This window comes from Grampus griseus (genome assembly GCF_964374135.1).
Source record: "Grampus griseus genome assembly, chromosome: 4".
NCBI lineage: Eukaryota > Metazoa > Chordata > Mammalia > Artiodactyla > Delphinidae > Grampus > Grampus griseus.
In genome coordinates, this window is record NC_138997.1 from 13,545,190 (window position 1) to 13,567,340 (window position 22,151).

General features: G+C 39.4%; 1 protein-coding gene across 1 annotated transcript in view; it reads left to right on the forward strand.

Annotated features, from left to right (window-relative positions):
* Positions 1-22,151, forward strand: part of BMPR1B (bone morphogenetic protein receptor type 1B) — a 162,478-nt gene that overhangs the window by 102,673 nt on the left and 37,654 nt on the right. Inside the window, exons 3-4 of the mRNA XM_082653820.1 lie at positions 14,223-14,325; positions 14,856-14,958. Coding sequence (XP_082509946.1) covers positions 14,223-14,325; positions 14,856-14,958 — 206 coding nt within the window. The remainder of the gene's footprint in view (positions 1-14,222; positions 14,326-14,855; positions 14,959-22,151) is intronic.

Here is a 22,151-nt window from a genome sequence, read left to right on the forward strand (position 1 = left end):
CTGGGTCATATGGTAGTTCTATTTTTAGTTTTTTAAGGAACCTCCATACTGTTCTCCATAGTGGCTGTATCAATTTACATTCCCACCAACAGTGCAAGAGGCTTCCCTTTTCTCCACACCCTCTCCAGCATTTGTTTTTTGTAGATTTTCTGATGATGCCCATTCTAACTGGTGAGAGGTGATACCTCATTGTAGTTTTGATTTGCATTCCTCTAATAATTAGTGATGTTGAGCAGCTTTTCATGTGCTTCTTGGCCATCTGTATGTCTTCTTTGGAGAGATGTCTATTTAGGTCTTCTGCCTACTTCTGGATTGGGTTGGTTGTTTTTTTAATATTGAGCTGCATGTGCTATTTATATATTTTGGAGATTAATCCTTTGTCCGATGATTCATTTGCAAATATTTTCTCCCATTCTGAGGGTTGTCTTTTCATCTTGTTTATGGTTTCCTTTGCTGTGCAAAAGCTTTTAAGTTTCATTAGGTGCCATTTGTTTATTTTTATTTTTAGTTCCATTACTCTAGGAGGTGGATCTAAAAAGATCTTGCTGTGATTTATGTCAAAGAGTGTTCTTCCTGTGTTTTCCACTAAGAGTTTTATAGTGCCTGGTCTTACATTTAGGTCTCTAATCCATTTTGAGTTTATTTTTGTGTATGGTGTTAGGGAGTGTTCTAATTTCATTCTTTTACATGTAGCTGTCCAGTTTTCCCAGCACCACTTACTGAAGAGACTGTGTCTTCTCCATTGTATATCCTTGCCTCCTTTGTCATAGATTAGTTGAACATAGGTGCATAGTTTTATCTCTGGGCTCTCTATCCTGCTCCATTGATTTATATTTCTGTTTTTGTGACAGCACCATATTGTCTTGATTACTGTAGCTTTGTAGTATAGTCTGAAGTCAGGGAGTCTGATTCCTCCAGCTCCATTTTTTTTCCCTCAAGACTGCTTTGGCTATTCGGGGTCTGTTGTGTCTCCATACAAATTTTAAGATTTTTTGTTCTAGTTCTGTAAAAAATGCCATTGGTAATTTGATAGGGATTGCATTGAATCTGTAGATTGCTTTGGGTAGTATAGTCATTTTCATAATATTGATTCTTCCAATCCAAGAACATGGTATATGTCTCCATCTGTTGGTATCATCTTTAATTTCTTTCATCAGTATCTTATAGTTTTCTGCATACAGGTCTTTTGTTTCCCTAGGTAGGTTTATTCCTAGGTATTTCATTCTTTTTGTTGCAATGGTAAATGGGAGTGTTTCCTTAATTTCTGTTTCAGATGTTTCATCATTAGTGTATAGGAATACAAGAGATTTTGTTTCCTGCAACTTTACCAAATTCATTGATTAGCTCTAGTAGTTTTCTGGTGGCATCTTTAAGATTCTCTATGTATAGTATCATGTCATCTGAAAACAGTGACAGTTTTACTTCTTCTTTTCCAATTTGTATCTCTTTTATTTCTTTTTCTTTTCTGATTGCTTCCAAAACTATGTTGAATAATAGTGGTGAGAGTGGACATCCTTGTCTTGTTCCTGATCTTAATACTTTCAGTGTTTCACCATTGAGAGTGGACATCCTTGTCTTGTTCCTGATTTTAGAGTAAATGCTTTCAGTTTTTCATCATTGAGAATGATGTTTGCTGTGGGTTTGTCATATATGGCCTTTATTATATTGAAGTAGTTTCCCTCTATGACCACTTTCTGGAGAGTTTTTATCACAAATGGGTGTTGAATTTTGTCAGAAGCTTTTTCTGCATCTGTTGAGATGATCATATGGTTTTTATTCTTCAGTTTGTTAATATGGTGTATCACATTGATTGATTTGCATATATTGAAGAATCCTTGCATCTCTGGGATAAATCCCACTTGATCATGGTGTATGATCCTTTTAATGTGTTGTTGGATTGTGTTTGCTAGTATTTTGTTGAGGATTTTTGCATCTATATTCATCAGTGATATTGGTCTGTAATTTTCTTTTTTTGTAGTATCTTTGTCTGGTTTGGGTATCAGGGTGATGGTGGCCTTGTAGAATGAGTTTGGGAGTGTCCCTTCCTCTGCAATTTTTGGAAAAGTTTGAGAAGGATGGGTGTTAGCTCTTCTCTCAATGTGTGATAGAATTCACCTGTGAAGCCATCTGGTCCTGGACTTCTGTTTGTTGGAAGATTTTAAATCACAGTTTCAATTTCATTACTTGTGATAGGTCTGTTCATATTTTCTGTTTCTTCCTGGTTCAGTCTTGGAAAGATACCTTTCCAAGAATTTTTCCATTTCTTCCAGCTTGTCCATTTTATTGGCATAGAGTTGCTTGTAGTAATCTCTTAGGATGCTTAGTATTTCTGCTGTGTCTGTTGTAACTTCTCCTTTTTCATTTCTGATTTTATTGATTTGAGTCCTCTCCCCCTCTTTCTTGATTAGTCTGGCTAATGGTTTATCAATTTTGTCTATCTTCTCAAAGAGCCAGCTTTTAGTTTTATTGATCTTTGCTATTGTTTTCTTTGTTTTTATTTCATTTATTTCTGCTCTGATCTTTATGATTTCCTTCCTTCTGCTAACTTTGGGTTTTTTTTGTTCTTCTTTCTCTAGTTACTTTAGGTGTAACGTTAGATTGTTTATTTGAGATTTTTCTTGTTTCTTGAGGTAGGCTTGTATAGCTATAAACTTCCCTCTCAGAACTGCTTTTCCTGCATCCCATAGGTTTTGGATTGTCATGTTTTCATCGTCATTTGTCTCTAGGTATTTTTTGATTTCCTCTTTGATTTCTTCAGTGCTCTCTTGGTTATTTAGTAATGTATTGTTTAGCCTCCCTGTTTTTGTGTTTTTTTCCTTATAATTGATTTCTAATCTCATAGCGTTGTGGTCAGAAAAGATGCTTGATATGATTTCAGTTTTCTTAAATTTACTGAGGCTTGATTTGTGACCGAAGATGTGATCTATCCTGGAGAATGTTCTGTGCGCACTTGAGAAGAAAGTGTAATCTGCTGTTTTTGGATGGAATGTCTTATAAATATCAATTAAATCTATCTGGTCTATTGTGTCATTTAAAGCTTGTGTTTCCTTATTGATTTTCTGATGGGATGACCTCTCTGTTGGTGTAAGTGAGGTGTTAAAATCCCCCACTATTATTGTTACTGTTGATTTCCTCTTTTATAGCTGTTAGCAGTTGCCTTCTGTATCGAGGTGCTCCTATGTTGGGTGCATATATATTTATAATTGTTATATCTTCTTCTTGGATTGATCTGTTGATCATTACATAGTGTCCTTCCTTTTCTTTTGTAACATTCTTTATTTTAAAGTGTATTTCATCTGATATGAGTATTACTACTCCAGCTTTCTTTTGATTTCCATTTGCATGGAATATTTTTTTCATCCCCTCACTTTCAGTCTATATGTGTCCCTAGGTCTGAAGTGGCTCTTTTGTAGACAGCATATATATGGGTCTTGTTTTTGTATCCATTCAGCAAGTCTGTGTCTTTTGGTTGGAACATTTAATCCATTCACGTTAAGGTAATTATTGATATGTATGTTCCTATGACTGTTTTCTTAATTGTTTTGGATTTGTTTTTGTAGGTCCTTTTCTTCTCCTGTGTTTCCCACTTAGAGAAGTTCCTTTAGCATTTGTTGTAGAGCTGGTTTGGTGGTGCTGAATTCTCTGAGCTGTTGCTTGTCTGTAAAGCTTTTGATTTCTCCATCAAATCTGAATGAGATCCTTGCCGGATAGAGTAATCTTGGTTGTAGGTTCTTCCCTTTCATCACTTTAAGTATGTCATGCCACTCCCTTCTGGCTTGTAGAGTTTCTGCTGAGAAATTAGCTGTTAACCTTATGGGAGTTCCCTTGTATATTTGTTGTTTTTCCCTTGCTGCCTTCAGTAATTTTTCTTTGTCTTTAATTTTTGCCAATTTGATTACTTTGTGTCTTGGCGTGTTTCTCCTTGGGTTTATCCTGTATGGGACTCTCTGCACTTCCTGGACTTGGGTGGCTCTTTCCTTTCCCATGTTAGGAAAGTTTTCAACTATAATCTCTTCAGATATTTTCACAGGTCCTTTCTGTCTCTCTTCTCCTTCTGGGACCCCTATGATGCGAATGTTGTTGTGTTTAATGTTGTCCCAGAGGTCTCATAGGCTGTCTTCATTTCTTTTCATTCTTTTTTCTTTATCCTGTTCTGCAGCAGTGAATTCCACCATTCTGTCTTCCAGGTCACTTATCCGTTCTTCTGCCTCAGTTACTCTGCTATTGATTCCTTCTCGTGTAGTTTTCATTTCAGTTGTTGTATTGTTCATCTCTGTTTGTTTGTTCTTTAATTCTTCTAGATCTTTGTTAAACATTTCTTGCATCTTCTTGATCTTTGCCTCCATTCTTTTTCCGAGGTCCTGGATCATCTTCACTCTCATTATTCTGAAATCTTTTTCTGGAAGGTTGCCTATCTCCACTTCATTTAGTTGTTTTTCTGGGGTTTTACCTTGTTCCTTCATCTGGTACATAACCCTCTGCCTTTTCATCTTGTCTGTCTTTCTGTGAATGTGTTTTTTGTTCCACAGGCTGCAGGATTGTAGTTCTTCTTGCTTCTGCTGTCTGCTCTCTGGTGGATGAGGCTATTTATGAGGCTTGTGGAAGTTTCCTGCTGGGAGGGACTGGTGGTGGGTAGAGCTGGCTGTTGCTCAGGTGGGCAGAGCTCAGTAAAACTTTAATCCGATTGTCTGCTGATGGGTGGGGCTGGGTTCCCTCCCTGTTGGTTGTTTGGCCTGAGGCGACCCAACACTGGAGCCTACCCGGGCTCTTTGGTAGGGCTAATGGCCGACTCTGGGGGGACTCAAGCCAAGGAGTACTTCCCAGAACTTCTGTTGCCAGTGTCCTTGTCCCTTGGTGAGCCACAGCCACCCCCCACCTCTGCTGATGACCCTCCAACACTAGCAGGTAGGTCTGGTTCAGTCTCCTACGGGGTCACTGCTCCTTCCCCTGCGTCCCGACGTGCACACTACCTTGTGTGTGCCCTCCAAGAGTGGAGTCTCTGTTTCCCCGAGTCCTGCTGAAGTCCTGCAATCAAATCCCGCTAGCCTTCAACGTCTGATTCTCTAGGAATTCCTCCTCCCATTGCCGGACCCCCAGGTTGGGAAGCCTGATGTCGGGCTCAGAACCTTCACTCCAGTGGGTGGACTTCTGTGGTATAAGTGTTCTCCAGTTTGTGAGTCACCCACCCAGCAGTTACGGGATTTGATTTTATTGTGATAGCGCCCCTCCTACCATCTCACTGCAGCTTGTCCTTTGTCTTTGCATGGGGGGTATCTTTTTTGGTGAGTTCCAGTGTCTTCCTGTTGATGATTTTTCAGCAGTTAGTTGTCATTCCGGTGTTCTCGAAAGAGGGAGTGAGAGCGTGTCCTTCTACTCTGCCATCTTGAACCAATGTCCGTTCGTCAGTTTTTCGCTGTGAAATAAGCATCCTTAAAATCACAGTGATTCTTACCACTGAAGACATTTATTATTTCACTCCTGTGTCTTCCTGTGGGTTGCAGCTGTGCTGGGCTGTGCTGGCCTGGGTGGGCTTGGCTTCCGGCCTGCTCCCAACATTTCTTCATTCTTCTTGGACTGGCAGCTACCAAGGGCATATTGTTTGTTTGTTTGTTTTAATAAACAAACAAACAAACTAATTAATTAATTAATGACTGCATTGGTTCTTCGTTGCTGCACGCGGGCTTTCTCTAGTTGCAGTGAGTGGGAGCTATTCTTGGTTGTGGTGCATGGGCTTCTCATTGCAGTGGCTTCTCTTGTTGCAGAGCTTGGGCTCTAGGCACGCGGGCTTCAGAAGCTGTGGCTCGTGGGTTCTAGAGTGTAGGCTCAGTAGTTATGGCGCATGGGCTTAGTTGCTCCACAGCATGTGGGATCTTCCCGGACCAGGGATCAAACCCGTGTCCCCCGCATTAGCAGGCAGATCCTTAATCACTGCACCGCTAGGGAAGCCCCAAAATTCTTTCTCAAATGAGTTTGAGGGAGGAACCTTTTAAAGCTTCTGCTTGTGTCATGTCCTCTAACATTCCATTTACCAAATCAAGTGACATCCTCAAGCTCAAAGTGAAAGGGTAGCCATGGTTAGAGTGTGGCATAAAGGATTGAGAACAATAATAGAACAACCTAATCTACCAGAGTAGATTAGCCTTGAGACTTGAATGCTTGGGTGAAGGAGGCTCTCCCTAGGAAACGCAGAATTAGCAGTGAAGCAGTGAGTGTAGTGTCACTGAGGCCAAGTTTACTGAGGGAGGAAGAAGTAAGGTCAGCCATATTAGATGCTGTTAGGAGAAGAACTGAAATCCAGCCATCAGATTTATTGACCTTGATAACTGCAGTTTAGAAATATTTAATGTGGAAGTAGCTATGGAGGGCAGATTGGAATGGGTTGTGAATTTTATGGTTTCCAACCTTTGATTTATAATAGCAAAGAAGAAGAAAAGAAAAATACAACAAAGCCAGCAATCAGTAACAATGGAACCCCTCAAAAAACGTTGGTATACCATGATAGCATGCATTGGTTAACTTGTAGAAGTCAACAGAAAACTAATATTTATTGAGCTTTTTTACTACTAGCACGCTTACTTTCACCTATCTTTTTTTTTTTTTTTTTTTTTTTTTTGCGGTATGCGGGCCTCTCACTGCTGTGGCCTCTCCCATTGCGGAGCACAGGCTCCGGCCGCGCAGGTTCAGCGGCCATGGCTCACGGGCCCATCCGCTCCGCGGCATGTGGGATCCTCCCGGACCGGGGCACGAACCCGTGTCCCCTGCATTGGCAGGCAGACTCTCAACCAGTGCACCACCAGGGAAGCCCCACTTTCACCTATCTTTAATCATCACAGCACTCCTCTAAAGAATGTAGCATTATCTGTACTTCCCAGGTGAGAGATCTGAGGCTCTGAGAGGTTAAGTAATTTTTAGTAGATCACTCAGTGTTCATGCCCAAATGAGTGAAAAGAAATTGTGGCCCAGTTTACAAAGTACTGAATTTTTGACCAACAGCTAACCCCTGACTCTCGAGCAGAAATATTCATTCTTGAGTAAACTATACATACATTTTTCTAACGAGGTATTGACTCCAGTTGAGTCTCCTGTGAGCTGAGGTCAGTCATGTCTGAATCACAGGGCTGGTTTTTGTTCCCCTAGACCTAAATAGGTCCAGGCCTTTCTACCTCCATTCCTATAAGCACTCCAAATCAGCGCTCCTCAAGCTATCTCTGGTCAAAGTTTTTTTCCCCAATAAGTTGTGCACTGATACTTTCTAAACTACAATAAAAATGAATTACTAGGAAAATTAATTTAAAAATACCTACAAATTGCATGCTTCATTTTTCTATTGTCTGTTAATTAAATTCAACAGAGCTAAATCTATTGCAGTATATACAAGTTTCAATTTCTGTATTAACGTACTCACAGACCAGTAACAAGTAGTTTGCAAGGGAACACACTTTGAGTAATACTGCACTAAATCTTGCACTTCTAGGTAAAACAGTTCTAAAGACAATGGTGTGCTTGCTTGGGGCTTAGATAAGGGCTGGTACCAGGCAGATTGTAGCCAAGCTGGGTGTCCTAGGTAGATCTCATGCTCATTACCACTCCCACTTTCCTGGAGAGAATAATCCAAAAAGTGGCCCAAATCAGAATTGCATCATACCTAAAAGAGATTCTGAAATCCCACATGATAATTCAGAGAACATATACAAAGTTTAGAGGGTTTTGGTTTTTTTAAAAAAACATTTATTTGGTTGCGCTGGGTCTTCGTGGCAGCAGGCAGGCTACTTAGTGGCTGCATGCATGTGGGATCTAGTTCCCTGACCAGGGATCGAACCCAGGCCCCCTGCATTGGGAGCGCAGAGTCTTATCCACTGTGCCACCAGGGAAGTCCCTTTTTTTTTTTAAAAAACTTTTCATGCGTACCATCAGTCACTTTACCAGCCAGCATTCTTATTGGAATGTTGATCATGTCATTCTTGTCCTTGATTCCTATCAGGTGTAGATGTGTCTGCTTCCAATATCCATGCCATTTACATTGCCTAATGGCGTGCATATTAGAGGCTGTAGTACAAATATATCATGCTGAATACAATGTTATAACCATTTTTTAATATCCATAATTCAAAATAAGAGGCGAAGCCGTTGTTCAGTCTCCCTCATTATAATATCCATCTTCTAAATATTTACCTTTCTAGGTGTTACTTTTCATGGTGTATCCTTCTTATTCCATTTCCAGATTCTATTCCTAGGACCTCAGACTCTCACTGCATGCCTTGAAAGCTGCATCGTCTCCTTAATAATTCTTTGTGTATGACTTTCAACATGCCAGTGTTTCGTCTTGTTTTCCTGTCCTAACAGGCGTAATCTCAGCCTTGGTGATTCTTTTCTGTATAGAATTCGGTCCTACTTTATGTATCCTTCCTTGTTTTACGTGATGTTGTCTGTGACAGTCATTTTTGTCCCTTTCTCACCACCTCCCTCAAGTTCTCCTCTCTCATACAAGTCTATCCAGTTCTGAAAATTTTTTTACTCTCTTTCAAGGTAATTTTAAAAACTTCCTCATTTATCTTATTGGGTTCTGACCCAAAATTCTCCTACCTGGGCAGTTTTCAGGGTTTGTAGGTGTAATAAATCACATTGGATGATTGCATGAAGGATGTGCATATGACACCAGGTGCCTAAATGAGAAATTTGATAAGTCTCCAACTGTATCCTGAAGAGTCAGAGGCGGCAGAAGGGAAGGCTTAGGGGCTTAATAGGAAGTGAACAATATACAGCTCTTTACAGCTATACATAGAGAACCATCGAAGGTTTTTGAGCAGGAAGGAAAATGTAAGATTTATCAGGCAATGCTGTACAGAGCCCTTATACAGTTTGTATTGACCCAGAGCTTCTAAACCTGAATGCAGTGGTATGCGCTTCTACAGAGGTACTTCTGACCCAGGTCTCAGAGTGTTTAAAGTGAGCATTCTTCTCATTTGTTTGTACATCTTCTATTCATCTAGTTTATTCCACTGTTGCCCAGGCCACCCGAACATTGAGCTTTATGATCTTTTTTTTTTTTTCCAGTAGAAGATGTTGAGTTAAAATCATTTCATTTATGAGAATGGTGGGTCCTTCTTTAGAACTTATACTTCAGTTGGATGAGGATATGGTTTCAACTTCACTTATGAAGTCTTTTATAAGGAATAACTCTGCTTTGTGGCTCTCAGTTATAAGTGATACTTAAATGGGTCCATTTGCTGTTGGACTTAATAGGAAGTGAACATTGTAGGGCTCTGTACAGTCATACATAGAGAACCATTGAAGATATTTGAGCAGGCAGGAAAATAAGATTTATCAGGCAGTGCTGTGAGGAATGGGCTAGAGTCTTGAGAGAGAAGAGGGGGCTTCCTGCCTGAAGGCTGTCAGAGCAGTCTAGGTGAGAGGTAGGGAGGGTCTGCACAGGGTGGTGGAGGTGAGACTATGCAAATGCTTGTTTAACATAAAAAGTGAGACAAGTTCAAAAAATCTTGTACCTCCTACGAAAAATGAACAAAAGTGAACAAAATGCTCAATCACTTGGTGTGGTTGCCAGAGAAGGATGTATGATAGTTACTTTCTTGAGGTTGAAGTAAAAAGGCCTCTCACATTGGAACCTCATCATTAATGTTGCAACTTCACCTTCCCCACAGTGCTATGACCTCTCAGAGGAAAAACCAGAGAAGGGGAGCAGTGGTAGTCATATCTATTTTACCCTCTTTCCCTCTACTACTATGGGAACCCACTCACCTAAGATAGGAGAAAAAAACAAATATAAACCTTAGGGTTCTGTTACTCTGGTCATTACCTTTGCATAACATTCTTCTTTGCCTTTTCCCCCCAGTCAGTAGAAAGCACTTGATTAGCTGGTGATTTCTGTCCCTCCTGCTTGAAGTTGAACCACTTTGTTTTTCCTAGAACTGGTTCATAGATGTTGAGCTCCTCGAAAGCAAAGGCTGCATCTTCCTCACCCTTGCTTCTCATCATCCAACTCAGTCTGAGGCATAGTATGCTTAGTAAATGTTTGTAAAATTACCTATTTGTTAACAAAGCTCTAAGCAGCTTACAGCTGTTTTAGTTAACTGACTAAAATCTACATGATTTAAATAGCAACTCTAAAAGTTGTATGTATCTTTCAATTTACCTGTGACAGAAACTTTGAAAACTTTGTTTGTCCCCTTCAATGTGAAATAGATATTTTAGAAGACAGTGTTCTCAAGGACCTTTTTATAATTGACCTAAAACAAGAACCCTTTCAAATAGATTCTGACTGAAACGTAAAAGAAATTTACGAATTCTAGTATTTCTTACATACTGGAAGAGAAAGTGGAATAAATAATTTGATTCAGTTTGATCAGAATAAATAAACTGATTGGTATAGAGAACAATTAATCCCTGTGTGCAGATGCACTTGAGCAAGTATCCATTTATTTAATGAGTTTTTGTCAAGAGCAAAATTTTAAACTATTTAATAACTAATAATTTTGAGTTATTTAATAATTTTTAGATTATTTTGTTAGTGCTCTAAAATTTCCTATCACCCTGATTGGATAGATCAGATAAACTCTTTTTAACTAATACTTAAAAAAATTATCTTATAGTTAAAATAATCTTTATAAAGATCAAAATTAGTTAGAAGAAAACTTCTACAACAGTCCCTTCTCAACTGTGGTGGTTATTGTTTCTGGACAGTCCTGGGGTTTACAATAAAGAAGCATAAGATCTTAGTGGAAACATAGAGTTAAAGGGACCAAAACTTGGGTGAACATTATAAACCCTGTACTCACTCTACAGTGAATGAGTTGGGGCCCAGAAGACTGTTCATAAACCCATTTGACCCCAAATGAAAACGGGCAGAACTTTCAGGCTCCGGATGCACGTCCACCTAAAGAGTATTATTTGGTTCCTCAAAGCTTTAAACTAAGTATATCCCTTTCTTACTTGCTAGTAAATGTTCACTTGGGCACCCTGAAGATCTCTTGAGGCAGTTTATCCCTGCTGATCTCTCAAGATGTTCCAGGCACTCCTTTGCCTTTGGAATACTGGGCAGATTCAAGGAGTCATGAAACCTTAGACCAATCCAAGGGTTGTCACCGAAGTTTTATTATCAACTACTTTGACCTCATATGACCTTTTCATTTTCAAATGCTTTGCTTTTTCATGGATTAGCATTATGTTGAGAGGCGTTCAGTACTGATGACTGATCATGTTCCTATGCAACTGTTCTGTTTTGTCAATTACTTTACCTATAACCCAGGGGCAGAATTTTTGAAATGTACGTTGTCTTCTTTTTTATTGAAGTATAGTTGATTTACAATATTATATTAGTTTTATGTGTACCACATAATGATTCAGTATTTTTATAGATTATACTCCATTTAAAGTTATTAAAAAATAATGGCTGAATTTCCCTGTGCTGTACAATATATCCTTGTGGATTATTTATACATGGTAGTTTGTACCTCTTATTCGCCCACCCCTACCTTGCCTCTCCCCCCTTGTCTTCTTTTAAAATTCATAATCATTACTGTAATCAAATGGTTCATCCTGCATTCATGTATACATCTCACTACTTTCAATTTTGTTTAAAATTATTTCAACTTTTGCTTCCTTCATAATTCTTCATCTCTTCTTGTTACCACTTTCAACACTCGGGGGATGTTGGGGTAATAATCTATATAAAACATTTAAAAACTAAGCTTAAATATGGCAACCAGCAACAAAAGGTTCACATAAGCCCATGGTTAAGAGGTGAATGGCTCGTAGCGATGGGTGACGTGGATCAGCTTTGACTCCAGAGCGTAGCTGTGTTTACCTTTGTGCTTGCTCGAGAGTTGAAAGTTCTCAAGTAATTCTTAAGCTTCTGTAAGTGTACTGCGGGTTTCCAGTTAATGTCCCTTAGTAGCTAGCAATTTCAGTAAGAAGCTTATAAATTATTTTTGCTTTCTTGTCAGTAATATGCACTTGAAATGGTTCTCTTACCTCTTTGCTTGTCCTCCAACTACATATTTGAGTTCCTATCCAAATTTATGACTTATGGGACACCAACTCTTCTTTCCAGGGTCTCTCTCCCTCTCCATCCCCTCTTTTTTAAATTTAGTTTTCATTGAAGTAACATTGGTTTATAACATTATATAAGTTTCATGTGTGCAACATTTTATTTCTACTTCTGTGTACATTACAGCGTACTCTCCACCAAAAATGTAGTTTCCATCCTCTCTTTTTATTCTTAGCTCCCCCCACTTCACAGACGAGGGAGTGCATTTTTAAAGCTTGAATTTACTCTTCCTGATGTTTCTTTATATTTCCCAGGACATTGTGACAGTAACCTGCCAACAGCTTTACCAGCTTTCTCTCTTCTTTCTTGATTCTTCAAGTTGCCTAACAGTACATTTCTGTATTCTCAGATTTTGATTTAAGGAGGCCTCCTGATTAAGGAGAAATTAGTCTTTTTAGATTTAACCTGTTGTATCAAACTTTTCTAGCTGCTCTATGATTTCCTAGTGTCAGAAACTTAAACTGACTTTATTCCTAACTCCTGAATTTTACTTTTGATGAGAAGTGTAAGTTATACATACAGTCCAAATGTATAGGAAAGGGATAAAAAAAATCACATGGGTATTGTTTGCTTATATTGTTTAAAGTAAATTTCTAAGGGACAGGTCTTTTATTTATTGCCTTTGGCGTTTACATGCTTTAGATTTTCATAGCGATTTCAGTACATTGGCTAAAAAGCCCCAAAGAATTTAGAGCATGGGCTGTTCCAAGGCAGTCTTTCTCCTACAGCAATATTCATGCATTTGACCTTAGTCTAACAAAGAGATTTATTATCATTGGCCGTTCCTAGCCATTCATTAGTATGTTTGAACTTTGCTGTGCTAGTTCTTATAAACTGAGGCGTTTTGGATCGCTTGAGGCTTACAAACCAAGTAAACAGTTCTAAGGGTGTTGATGATAACTGACGCGCTAATGTATGGCAGAATGCCGCTACCACTAACATAAAATAGACCAACACACAAATCACGGCTATCACCATGCTCAGAGCTTTCTTCCCATGACCTTTCAGGACTATGTTGTCACATCTATGTTGGGTGCTGAACATAGATATATATGAGAGAAAGATAGATAGTACGTTAGTACTTTAGTTCTTTATTTCTTAGACATGCAGTAGTGGTTTATGACTTATAGTGGGCGTCTGTGGGTGTTTATCACCCGAGCTTGTGAAGACAGTAGTATCTGTTTATAAATAGTTCTACATATAATAGTCCTTGGTTTTCATTTTTAATCCCTGTGGAAATGAAGCAAGAAGTCCTTGATTCAAGGCTTGATTCTGTAACTGTTTTGTTTTGTGACCTTGTACAAGTTTGTCAGACTCTCATAAATTTAATTTAACCATTTGTAAAATAGAAATAGTATCACTTCTCATTGTTGTTGAGAGGATTAAATGAGATAGAATAAGTGAAAGTTCTTTTCAATGTAGAAAACCAGACAGAAATGAAAAGTATTGTTTCTTTGCCTTACCATGATCTTGTTAAAAACCCTTCTTTCTGCTGTCCATCCTTACCCCACACCCAAATAAGACAACCACAAAGCCTGATGTTTTCGTATGCCTGCCCGGAAGCAGAGGGTACCACATGGCGGAATCTTACTCACTTCACTTAGGCTGTGCTGATCCCAACTCCTACCTGTCCTTAGTCTGTGTGCCTTAGTAAGAGATAAATTTATTTCACTACCTCAGAGCAAGTAGAACCAGAATAAATGTTCACCTGCACGGGTTCAAACCCCTGCTGTGCCTCTCACTAGCTGTACAGCCTTTGAGAATTACTCAAGGTCTCTGAGCCTCAGTTTCCTCATATAGAAAGTAAGCATAGTACTGCCTTCTTCTTAGAGTGGATTTCTGAAGGTGATACCTGTGAAGGACCAAAATAAGTGTTTAGCATTTAGTGTATATGGTTAGTAATTTATATGTTATATGGAAAGTTTGGATCCTTCTTTCTTGCAAGTTTCTGGACAGAGGAGATATTACTAAATATTTTATGATAAGTCAGTCAACTTTCATAAAAGGAAGTTTGGGGATTCTTTAAACCGATGGTGTTGACTTTCTTCTTGTTTGTAATGAAGCAAGTGATAAACATCTTCATTTCCTTTTACCATAGACACACACACACACACGCACACGCACACGCACACACTTACTTTGCCTGTTTGGTCTTTAGCACAGATGGATACTGTTTCACAATGATAGAAGAAGATGATTCTGGGATGCCTGTGGTCACTTCTGGATGTCTAGGACTAGAAGGCTCAGATTTTCAGTGTCGGGTAAGGAAGATGATTTGATTCTACTTTGTAACCTTTCATTGGCTAGATTTCAAACAGCCAAATTTCAAACAAGATATAACAATTGTTTTGAGGTTTTTTTTTTTTACTCTCTTGTTTTCAGTAATTTGGAAAATAATTTGAAAATTCACATTGGATCAATTCTTCCTTCCTTTAGAAATCAAATATTCATTTTATTTTTGCCGTTAACTTCTGGTTTAGTGACTCATTAGATCATCTTGCTCAAATTCCAGTTTGGTTAATTGCATTAAGCCAAACCTTCTTCCTCAGTTTACGCTACACACGTTGGTTATTACAAATAGAATAGTAATTTTGTTGAAATGCAAAAGTTGCAGTAAGATAATACATGATGATTTGAAAGAAATTATCTAATACATCAGTTTCACCATGTTTGAATAAAACTATCAGAATTTTAAGTGACTTCTCTAAATAGAGTTAATTTACTAGTTTTGGATGGTATGACTTTGAAATTTAGGGGAAACCTACTAATAGCTGTTTGGGTTCGATTTTAGGACACGCCCATTCCTCATCAAAGAAGATCAATTGAATGCTGCACAGAGCGGAATGAGTGTAATAAAGATCTACACCCTACACTGCCTCCACTGAAAAACAGAGGTAAGCTTTAGACATAAAGTGGAAAAGCTTTAGACATAAAGAAAATAAAAACTTGAATTATGCTCTTTTCTAAACGCATCTACCTGTACCATTTTCCACTACTGGGGCAGAGGACTGAGGCAAGATGACATAATGAAACGGTCGTTCAAAGACATGTGCAAGGAGTTCTCAGGAAAATAGTTGCATGTGCCTTCACTCTTAAGATTCTTACTTCTGGGCTTCCCTGGTGGCGCAGCGGTTGAGGGTCCGCCTGCCGATGCAGGGGACGTGGGTTCGTGCCCCGATCCGGGAAGATCCCACATGCTGCGGAGCGGCTGGGCCCGTGAGCCATGGCCGCTGAGCCTGCGTGTCCGGAGCCTGTGCTCCGCAATGGGAGAGACCACAGCAGTGGGAGGCCCGCGTACCGCAAAAAAAAAAAAAAGAAAAGATTCTTACTTCTTTAACCTGTCCTCATTTCCTTCAGAAAACTACGGTGTCTAGAGCTTGGAGTGGGTTTCAGGAGGATAGAGGAGGGAGATAGTGTTTTCCGTTTACCCCTAAATGTTATTGAGAAGTTACACTTTACTCAAAAACTGCTATTTGGCTACATTCGTTTTAAGAATAAGGACCTTTTAAAGGACTAATTCAGATAATTTGCTGGATGGCATTTCCTTTTATTTATGCTAGAGTAACTACTTTTTAGTCAATTCATACCTATTGGTAAAATGGAGAAAATATCTAGAAAGTTTAATTCTAAGACTATACATTTAGTGTTGCTCATTAAAAAAGACACATACTGCATCCCCAAAGACTCCTGGTTAAAAGCAGCTCCCATGTTTCCTTTCTTCTTGTTCTCACCATAAAAATAAATGATTTGTAATTGTCATAGAGTCCTAAGTCTTATATAAGTAGCTTAAAATGATTTGTCATGATTGATTTTTATTTCTTGAGAGAGAAAATCTTCCCAACAAAATACAATGACATTTCTGGGTTTTGATGATAATATTTTATAACATTTGTTCATCCTGTAGCCTAGAAAACTCTGTAAGGTTGGTTCATAATAATTCACATCAAAAATTCACAGACAGATTTTATTTTTGACAGTCAACATGCTAGGTGTTATGGTTAACAGAAATGGATGAAGAAAGTTCTTGCTCTCAACACATGCACACTAGGTTATGAGAGAGAAACATGGAAATAATTAAATTATACTCAGGCAGGAAAATCTCTGTAGAGTTAGATTATAAAGTGTATTAAGGACACAAAAGAGTGAGTGGCTCACTTTGGGGTGGGAGGATGTCAGAATAGCTTCATAGAAGTGATACCTGAGCAGACTTTAAGGCGGAACAGAAGTTTGCCAAATGGATAAGGCAGGAATAAAAAATTTAAAAATTAAAGTGACTGACATAAGCCAAGAATTACGCTAATAACTGTTACATTAATTAACCCATTTGAGCTGTGGGGTACTTAGGCTTATTGTTCCCCACTTAACGGTGAGGAGATTGCAGCACACAGAGGTTAATTAACTTTCCCAAGGTTGCACACAGCCTGTGAGTAGCCTGTGGCTCTAAACAGAGGCAATCTAGTAAGTGCAGAGGTTTAGTTTGTAATATTTGAGAAAGATTTGCAAAATACAGGCGTATGAAACAGCATGGCTGGTTGGAGAAAGTCCCCTAATTCAGTTGTCTGAAGCCTCACAGTTCAAAGTGGGCCTGTGGGTCAGCAGCAGCAGCATGGCTTGGAGCTCATTAGAAATGCAGACTCTCAGGCCCCACCCCAGACTACCAAGCCTGCATTTTTAATGAGATTCCCCAAGTGATTTACGTGCACATTAAAGTTTGGGCAACACTTTTGGTAGAAAAACACCTATACGAGGATATAGCTAGTGCCAGTGTGTCTCAGCACGTGAGTTCGACAACACCTTGTTCGAACACAATTCCACTGATGTCAGGTTGCTGTAAAATTCTAAATGCTTACTTTCAGTTTTTTGTAGTTACTGCCTTGTGAATCAGTTGCAAAAAGTAGGTGATCTGTAGACAACATTTTGAATAGCATCTGTAGACAACACTAATGTGTTGGGAGTGGGGCGGGAGGTGGGTGAGGAGTGCTGGAAATGAAGGCAGTTGTGCCAGAATCGCTTCGCTCAAGGATAAAAAGGTTTTATTACCTGTAAGTGGAAGAGATGCGTTCTAGTAGTAGCGGTAGGGTTTAGGAAAACTGACTCAAATGCTGCAGTGCACATACTGTCCTGTAGATGGAGCCAGATTCTAGTTAAGACCCGGCAGGCGGGGGTGGATTCTCTGAAGAGGTTGAGTGCTAGGGACTTTTAAAAGCAGAGTAAGTCTCCTAGAGAACTCGGTGAAAAGGCTTTGAAAAGAAGGGTAGTAGTATTGGGAAGACAGGTCCTTGGTCAGGACAGTAAGGGAAAGAGGATGTTACTGTGGCTGGTGGATTATGTTGAGGATTATACAAGGTGACGGACGTGGGGGGAGTTTAGTGGCTGTAGGGTTTACCATTTTGAACTCTGAGGATCCCAGGTAGTGCCTGGGTGAGGTCTCTGCAGATTCCACCTCACCATTTTGGCACAGTCGTTTTGGGGTCCAGTAAAAGTCACTGCAGGCTGTGGTCTGGGAGCACTGGTCTTTCTTACACAAATATACCACAGAGCTGCTGCCTTTCTTGTTTTTGCCTCTGCCATATATACACATGGGCAGCATTTTTTTTTGGAAGTGGACTGTACATGTTTACTGAATATCAGTAATGCATTGGTCAGAAATATTTGCATTGCAGCCATATTGGATATATGTCTTTATATAGTCATATTGGAGATAGGTATATTTATGTTTTGGTATAAAACCCCTAATAAAGAACAGGGATGTTAAAGAGACATGGAACCATCTTATTTTGATATTTTTAACTTTAGCTGTTGTTTTTATACTTACGAACAACCCTAACTTTTGTGGAGCCGGGGCAATGGTATAAATGGAAGTCCACATACCATTTACCTAATTATTTAAAACTCATAAACCAATGTAGAAGACTGGTAAATAAAATACGTTCTGTTAACCAGGCTTAACAAGAATATTTTCATAGTGATGGGGAACACCAGCTTGGCATTCAGAACGCTTGAACTACTTAGACTTATTCATTCCAGTGTGGGAGTGGGAGTGATTGGGAGCCCCGTTCTTGGTTCTGTCTGGCACTGGGAGAGGTCTCTCATGCATGCAGCTGGACACCTGTTTTGTGTCTGTCTCAGCCTGTTGGCAGTGATACTGTCGGCTGGGAAAGTCTGAATCACTTACCGGGGTCCATACCACTGTGGCAGCCCCCATAGATGTTTCTCTGACTGGAGCTAATGTTGTGGCTAGACTGACCCGTGTGGTTCTTATTATCTAAAATGCACCTCAGCAGCCACTGTCAGAGAAATCTGAAAGATAAGATGTATTATTTGCAAGAACCAGAGGGTACACAGCACACCTGAGGGCCACACAGCAAGGTCACAGGCATGGGGGTGTGGGGACCTGGGGTTCTTCCTTTACTGGGGTCAAAGGTGGGGTGCCTAGGGTTTCACAGTTTCTCTTTTTATTGGCAAATTAATTAATTTTGAAAGTTGAGTTATGACTGAAATATAACATTATATTAGTTTCAGGTGTATAACATAATGACTTGATATTTGTATATGTTGCAAAAATCATCACCACAGTAAGTCTAGCTAACATTTGTCACCATACACGGTTACAAAAATATTGGCAAGTTTAAAACGTAAGAGTGGGAATTACGGCACGGGAAGGGAAAAACAGAATTATTCAAGCGGTCAGTTATCCAGGGAACTTCACGGATGGGGTGACCTGCTTTCTTATCTAGTTGTTTTACTAGTAGTGTGTCATACAGCTGGCAATGTGCTTATTTGAGATAGATGTCTTTGCAACAGATGCCTCAGTAATCAGAAGCTTAATGTCAGGCACCCACATTACAACACCCCAGCCCTCTGGTTTACGCTCTGCCCACATGTCTTGCCCCAGACACCCCTTGGCCACTGCTTGGTCACTCCTCAGGCCTTTGGGTAAGTACACCAGCTTCTTGGTCCACCCTCAGGGAGACAGGGGGCCTCATAGTTTCCAGACACAGGCCTGGGACCATTTAGGTAGAATTCCAGACTTTGGGGCAACGGCCAGTGTTTTAAATGGAGAGCAGGATGGGACAAATTCTGGGTGGACACGTTGCCTGTGTTCTGCAGACCACTGCTCAGTGGGAAGGGGCCCAGTTAAAGGGAGCCAGAGCAGGACCCTCTAAAGCTCAGGGCCTAGGTCACTGTGAATGGAGTGCTTACTTACTGTGGCTCTTTTCTAAGTACTGTACATACACTGACTCATTTAATCCTCATAACAGCTCAGTAGGGAAAGCACCATGAGCATCACCCCAATTTCTCAGACATGCAGCTAAGGAATAGTGAGGTCAAGTACTGTGTGAAGGTTACACAGCTAGAGTAAGTACTGGAGATGGGAAATCGGCCTATGACCTCATCTCCCTGAATCGTCTATAAAGAGCCTTAAATGACATTCTCAAAAAAAGAAAAAAGCGTTTATGTATCTAAGAGTTAGACGACTCTAAGTAAGTAGTGGTTAGCCATGTCACAAATAATCAATAAACAAGGTGATTACTTTGAAGCCTCCTGTGTATTATGTTTGCACAATTAGCATTTTCTCCATTCTTAGAATATGGTGTTAGAGGGTTGCTCCCTCTCTCTCTTGCACACACTCTCTCCCTCCGCTCCTCCTCTCTCGTCCTCTTCCTTCTAATTTATCATTTATTAAGGCCCACTTACGGGCTTCCCTGGTGGCGCAGTGGCTGAGAGTCCGCCTGCCGATGCAGGGGACACGGGTTCGTGCCCCGGTCCGGGAAGATCCCACATGCCGCGGAGCGACTGGGCCCGTGAGCCATGGCCGCTGAACCTGCGCGTCCGGAGCCTGTGCTCTGCAACGGGAGAGGCCACATCGGTGAGAGGCCCACGTACCGCAAAAAAAATAAAATAAAATAAAAAATAAGGCCCACTTACGTATTAATACTAGGCTAGTGGTTTTCAAACTTAGGTGCATCAGAATCACCTGGGGGGCTTATTAAAACACAGATTACTGGCCCCCACCTAGAGTTTCTGATTCAGTAGATCTGAGTGGACCCCAATGATTTGTCTTTCTAAGGAGTTTCCAGGTGATACTGATGATGTTGGTCCAGAGACCACACTTTGAGACCCCTGGGCTAGGCGTTGCCTGATAGATTGTTAAATATTATTATAATAGACTTCCTATAAACCTATGTGTCAAACTAGTACAAAGCAGACACTGTATTATTAAAAGATGAGAGGGTTAAAAAATCCAGCTCACCATTTTGTTGTTGTTGTTCTTTTTTCTTAATAATAGCTTTTCTGAAAAAGTTAAATGATTAACCTTATCTCAAAACATCTGTATTACTAGGTGCTAAATAATAACAGGCTTAGGTGAGGTTCTGTTATTAGACATCAGAGAAGTACTAAGCGTAGGGGTAGATACCTACAAATAAACTGTCTTATTAAAAAATAAACAAGAAAATCTTTTCTACTGATCCAGAGTTTTTTCACTTTTTTTTCCAACTTAGATGCATTTAGCAGGAAATTAGAGATACAAAATCACATCCAACAAATATTTATCAATGTATATGTAGATCCTTGAAATTTTATTTGTCATCTTCTGTTTCAAAAAAAGATGATGAAGAGTGACCAGAAAGCAGCGGAAATTCTTTTATGAATATTAGTTTTCCTTTTGCTTTGCTTATTCCATTTCAGCACCAGCAAAGCAGAATACCCTGGGACAATATTCTTTCTCCTGAAGGAAGAAATATGAAAAGTAATTAGATCAAATGCAGCACCTTCATTATAAACAATAAGATATGATTCGGGAAGCCCAGTCACACTGCAGCTGGTGCAAAGAGGAGGGAGACAGGTCTGTTTTGATGGAGAGGGTTGTAGGGAGAAGTCGTGGTGCCCTGGTGTCTGGCTTCCCGCCTGCAGAATTAGTGCTGAAGGGACACTGAGATGCTGGAAGGGATGATGTATGGTTCCAGCGTCACATGGTTTGACCAAGATATTGTGAGTTAAATGTTCTCTTGAAATGGTGTGTAGGCGAGAGAATTTGATGAGGTTTTTTTCCTCCTCCCAAATTACTTATTTTTGTTTTTTTTTTCAAATGAGCACTTAAAGAAGTGAAAGACTGGTGTTGAAATGAACAGAAGCCCTTTGCTTTATTAAATGGGATCCTTAAACTTGGCTTTTACAAGAGCAAATAAAGTTCATATAATTTTTTGGAATACGTGTAGTTTGTGTGTTTAAATATGGGAATTACTAATATACGGTACATGTATACTTCACGGAAAATGTATCCGAAACAACTGTTTCTGTTTTGAAATAGGGTAATTTCAGTGTAGTTTAAGTAAAATTATAATACAGGATTTCCAAAGCTAAACTTTACCTTATTATTTTCTTACTCCACTAAAAAATATATTCTGATCAGTTTACAGATTTGTTTAAAAATGCTATTGCTTAGCTTCGGGTATTGCCAATTACAAATTAAACTCAATAGGTAACCGGTATTTAATCAGTGAAACCGTCTCCCGTATTCTCTATAACACAGATAGGTTGAATATATGATAGCATCTAGAATGCAAAGGTCAGTTGCAGAATTTTCCTTCTGACACATATGTTATGCTTGTGGCAGTATAAACCGGTACATGAGTCTGAGCCGAATTCCTGGCCAGGGAATAGCTCTTAACATTTCTGGAAATGTGCAGCTTCTAACTATTTTGGAAATTCTGGCTAACTTTGTATTTGGGATAGGTGAAAGAAATTTATAAAGAATTAGACTTTTCCTTTCTCACTGAGCACAGTAATCTGGATATAACAATTCTGTCTTAACTTCCTTTGTTACCAGAAAATATAATGCTAAATCTTTTTCTGCAGGAAAATAACTAGAATATTATGTGTCTGTTCTTATAGTGAATTTGTTTCTAGATGTTACTATAAGGTGACATCCCAATCTATGGTAAAGGTAAATTACTTTACAGTATTGTTGGTTGACTAAAATCCTCTGACAAGAATATGCTTTTCAGGCACTTTGTGCTCTATTAATAGAAAGATGTCTCCAATTTATCTGTGGTTATAACACTGAGAGCACATATAAAGATGT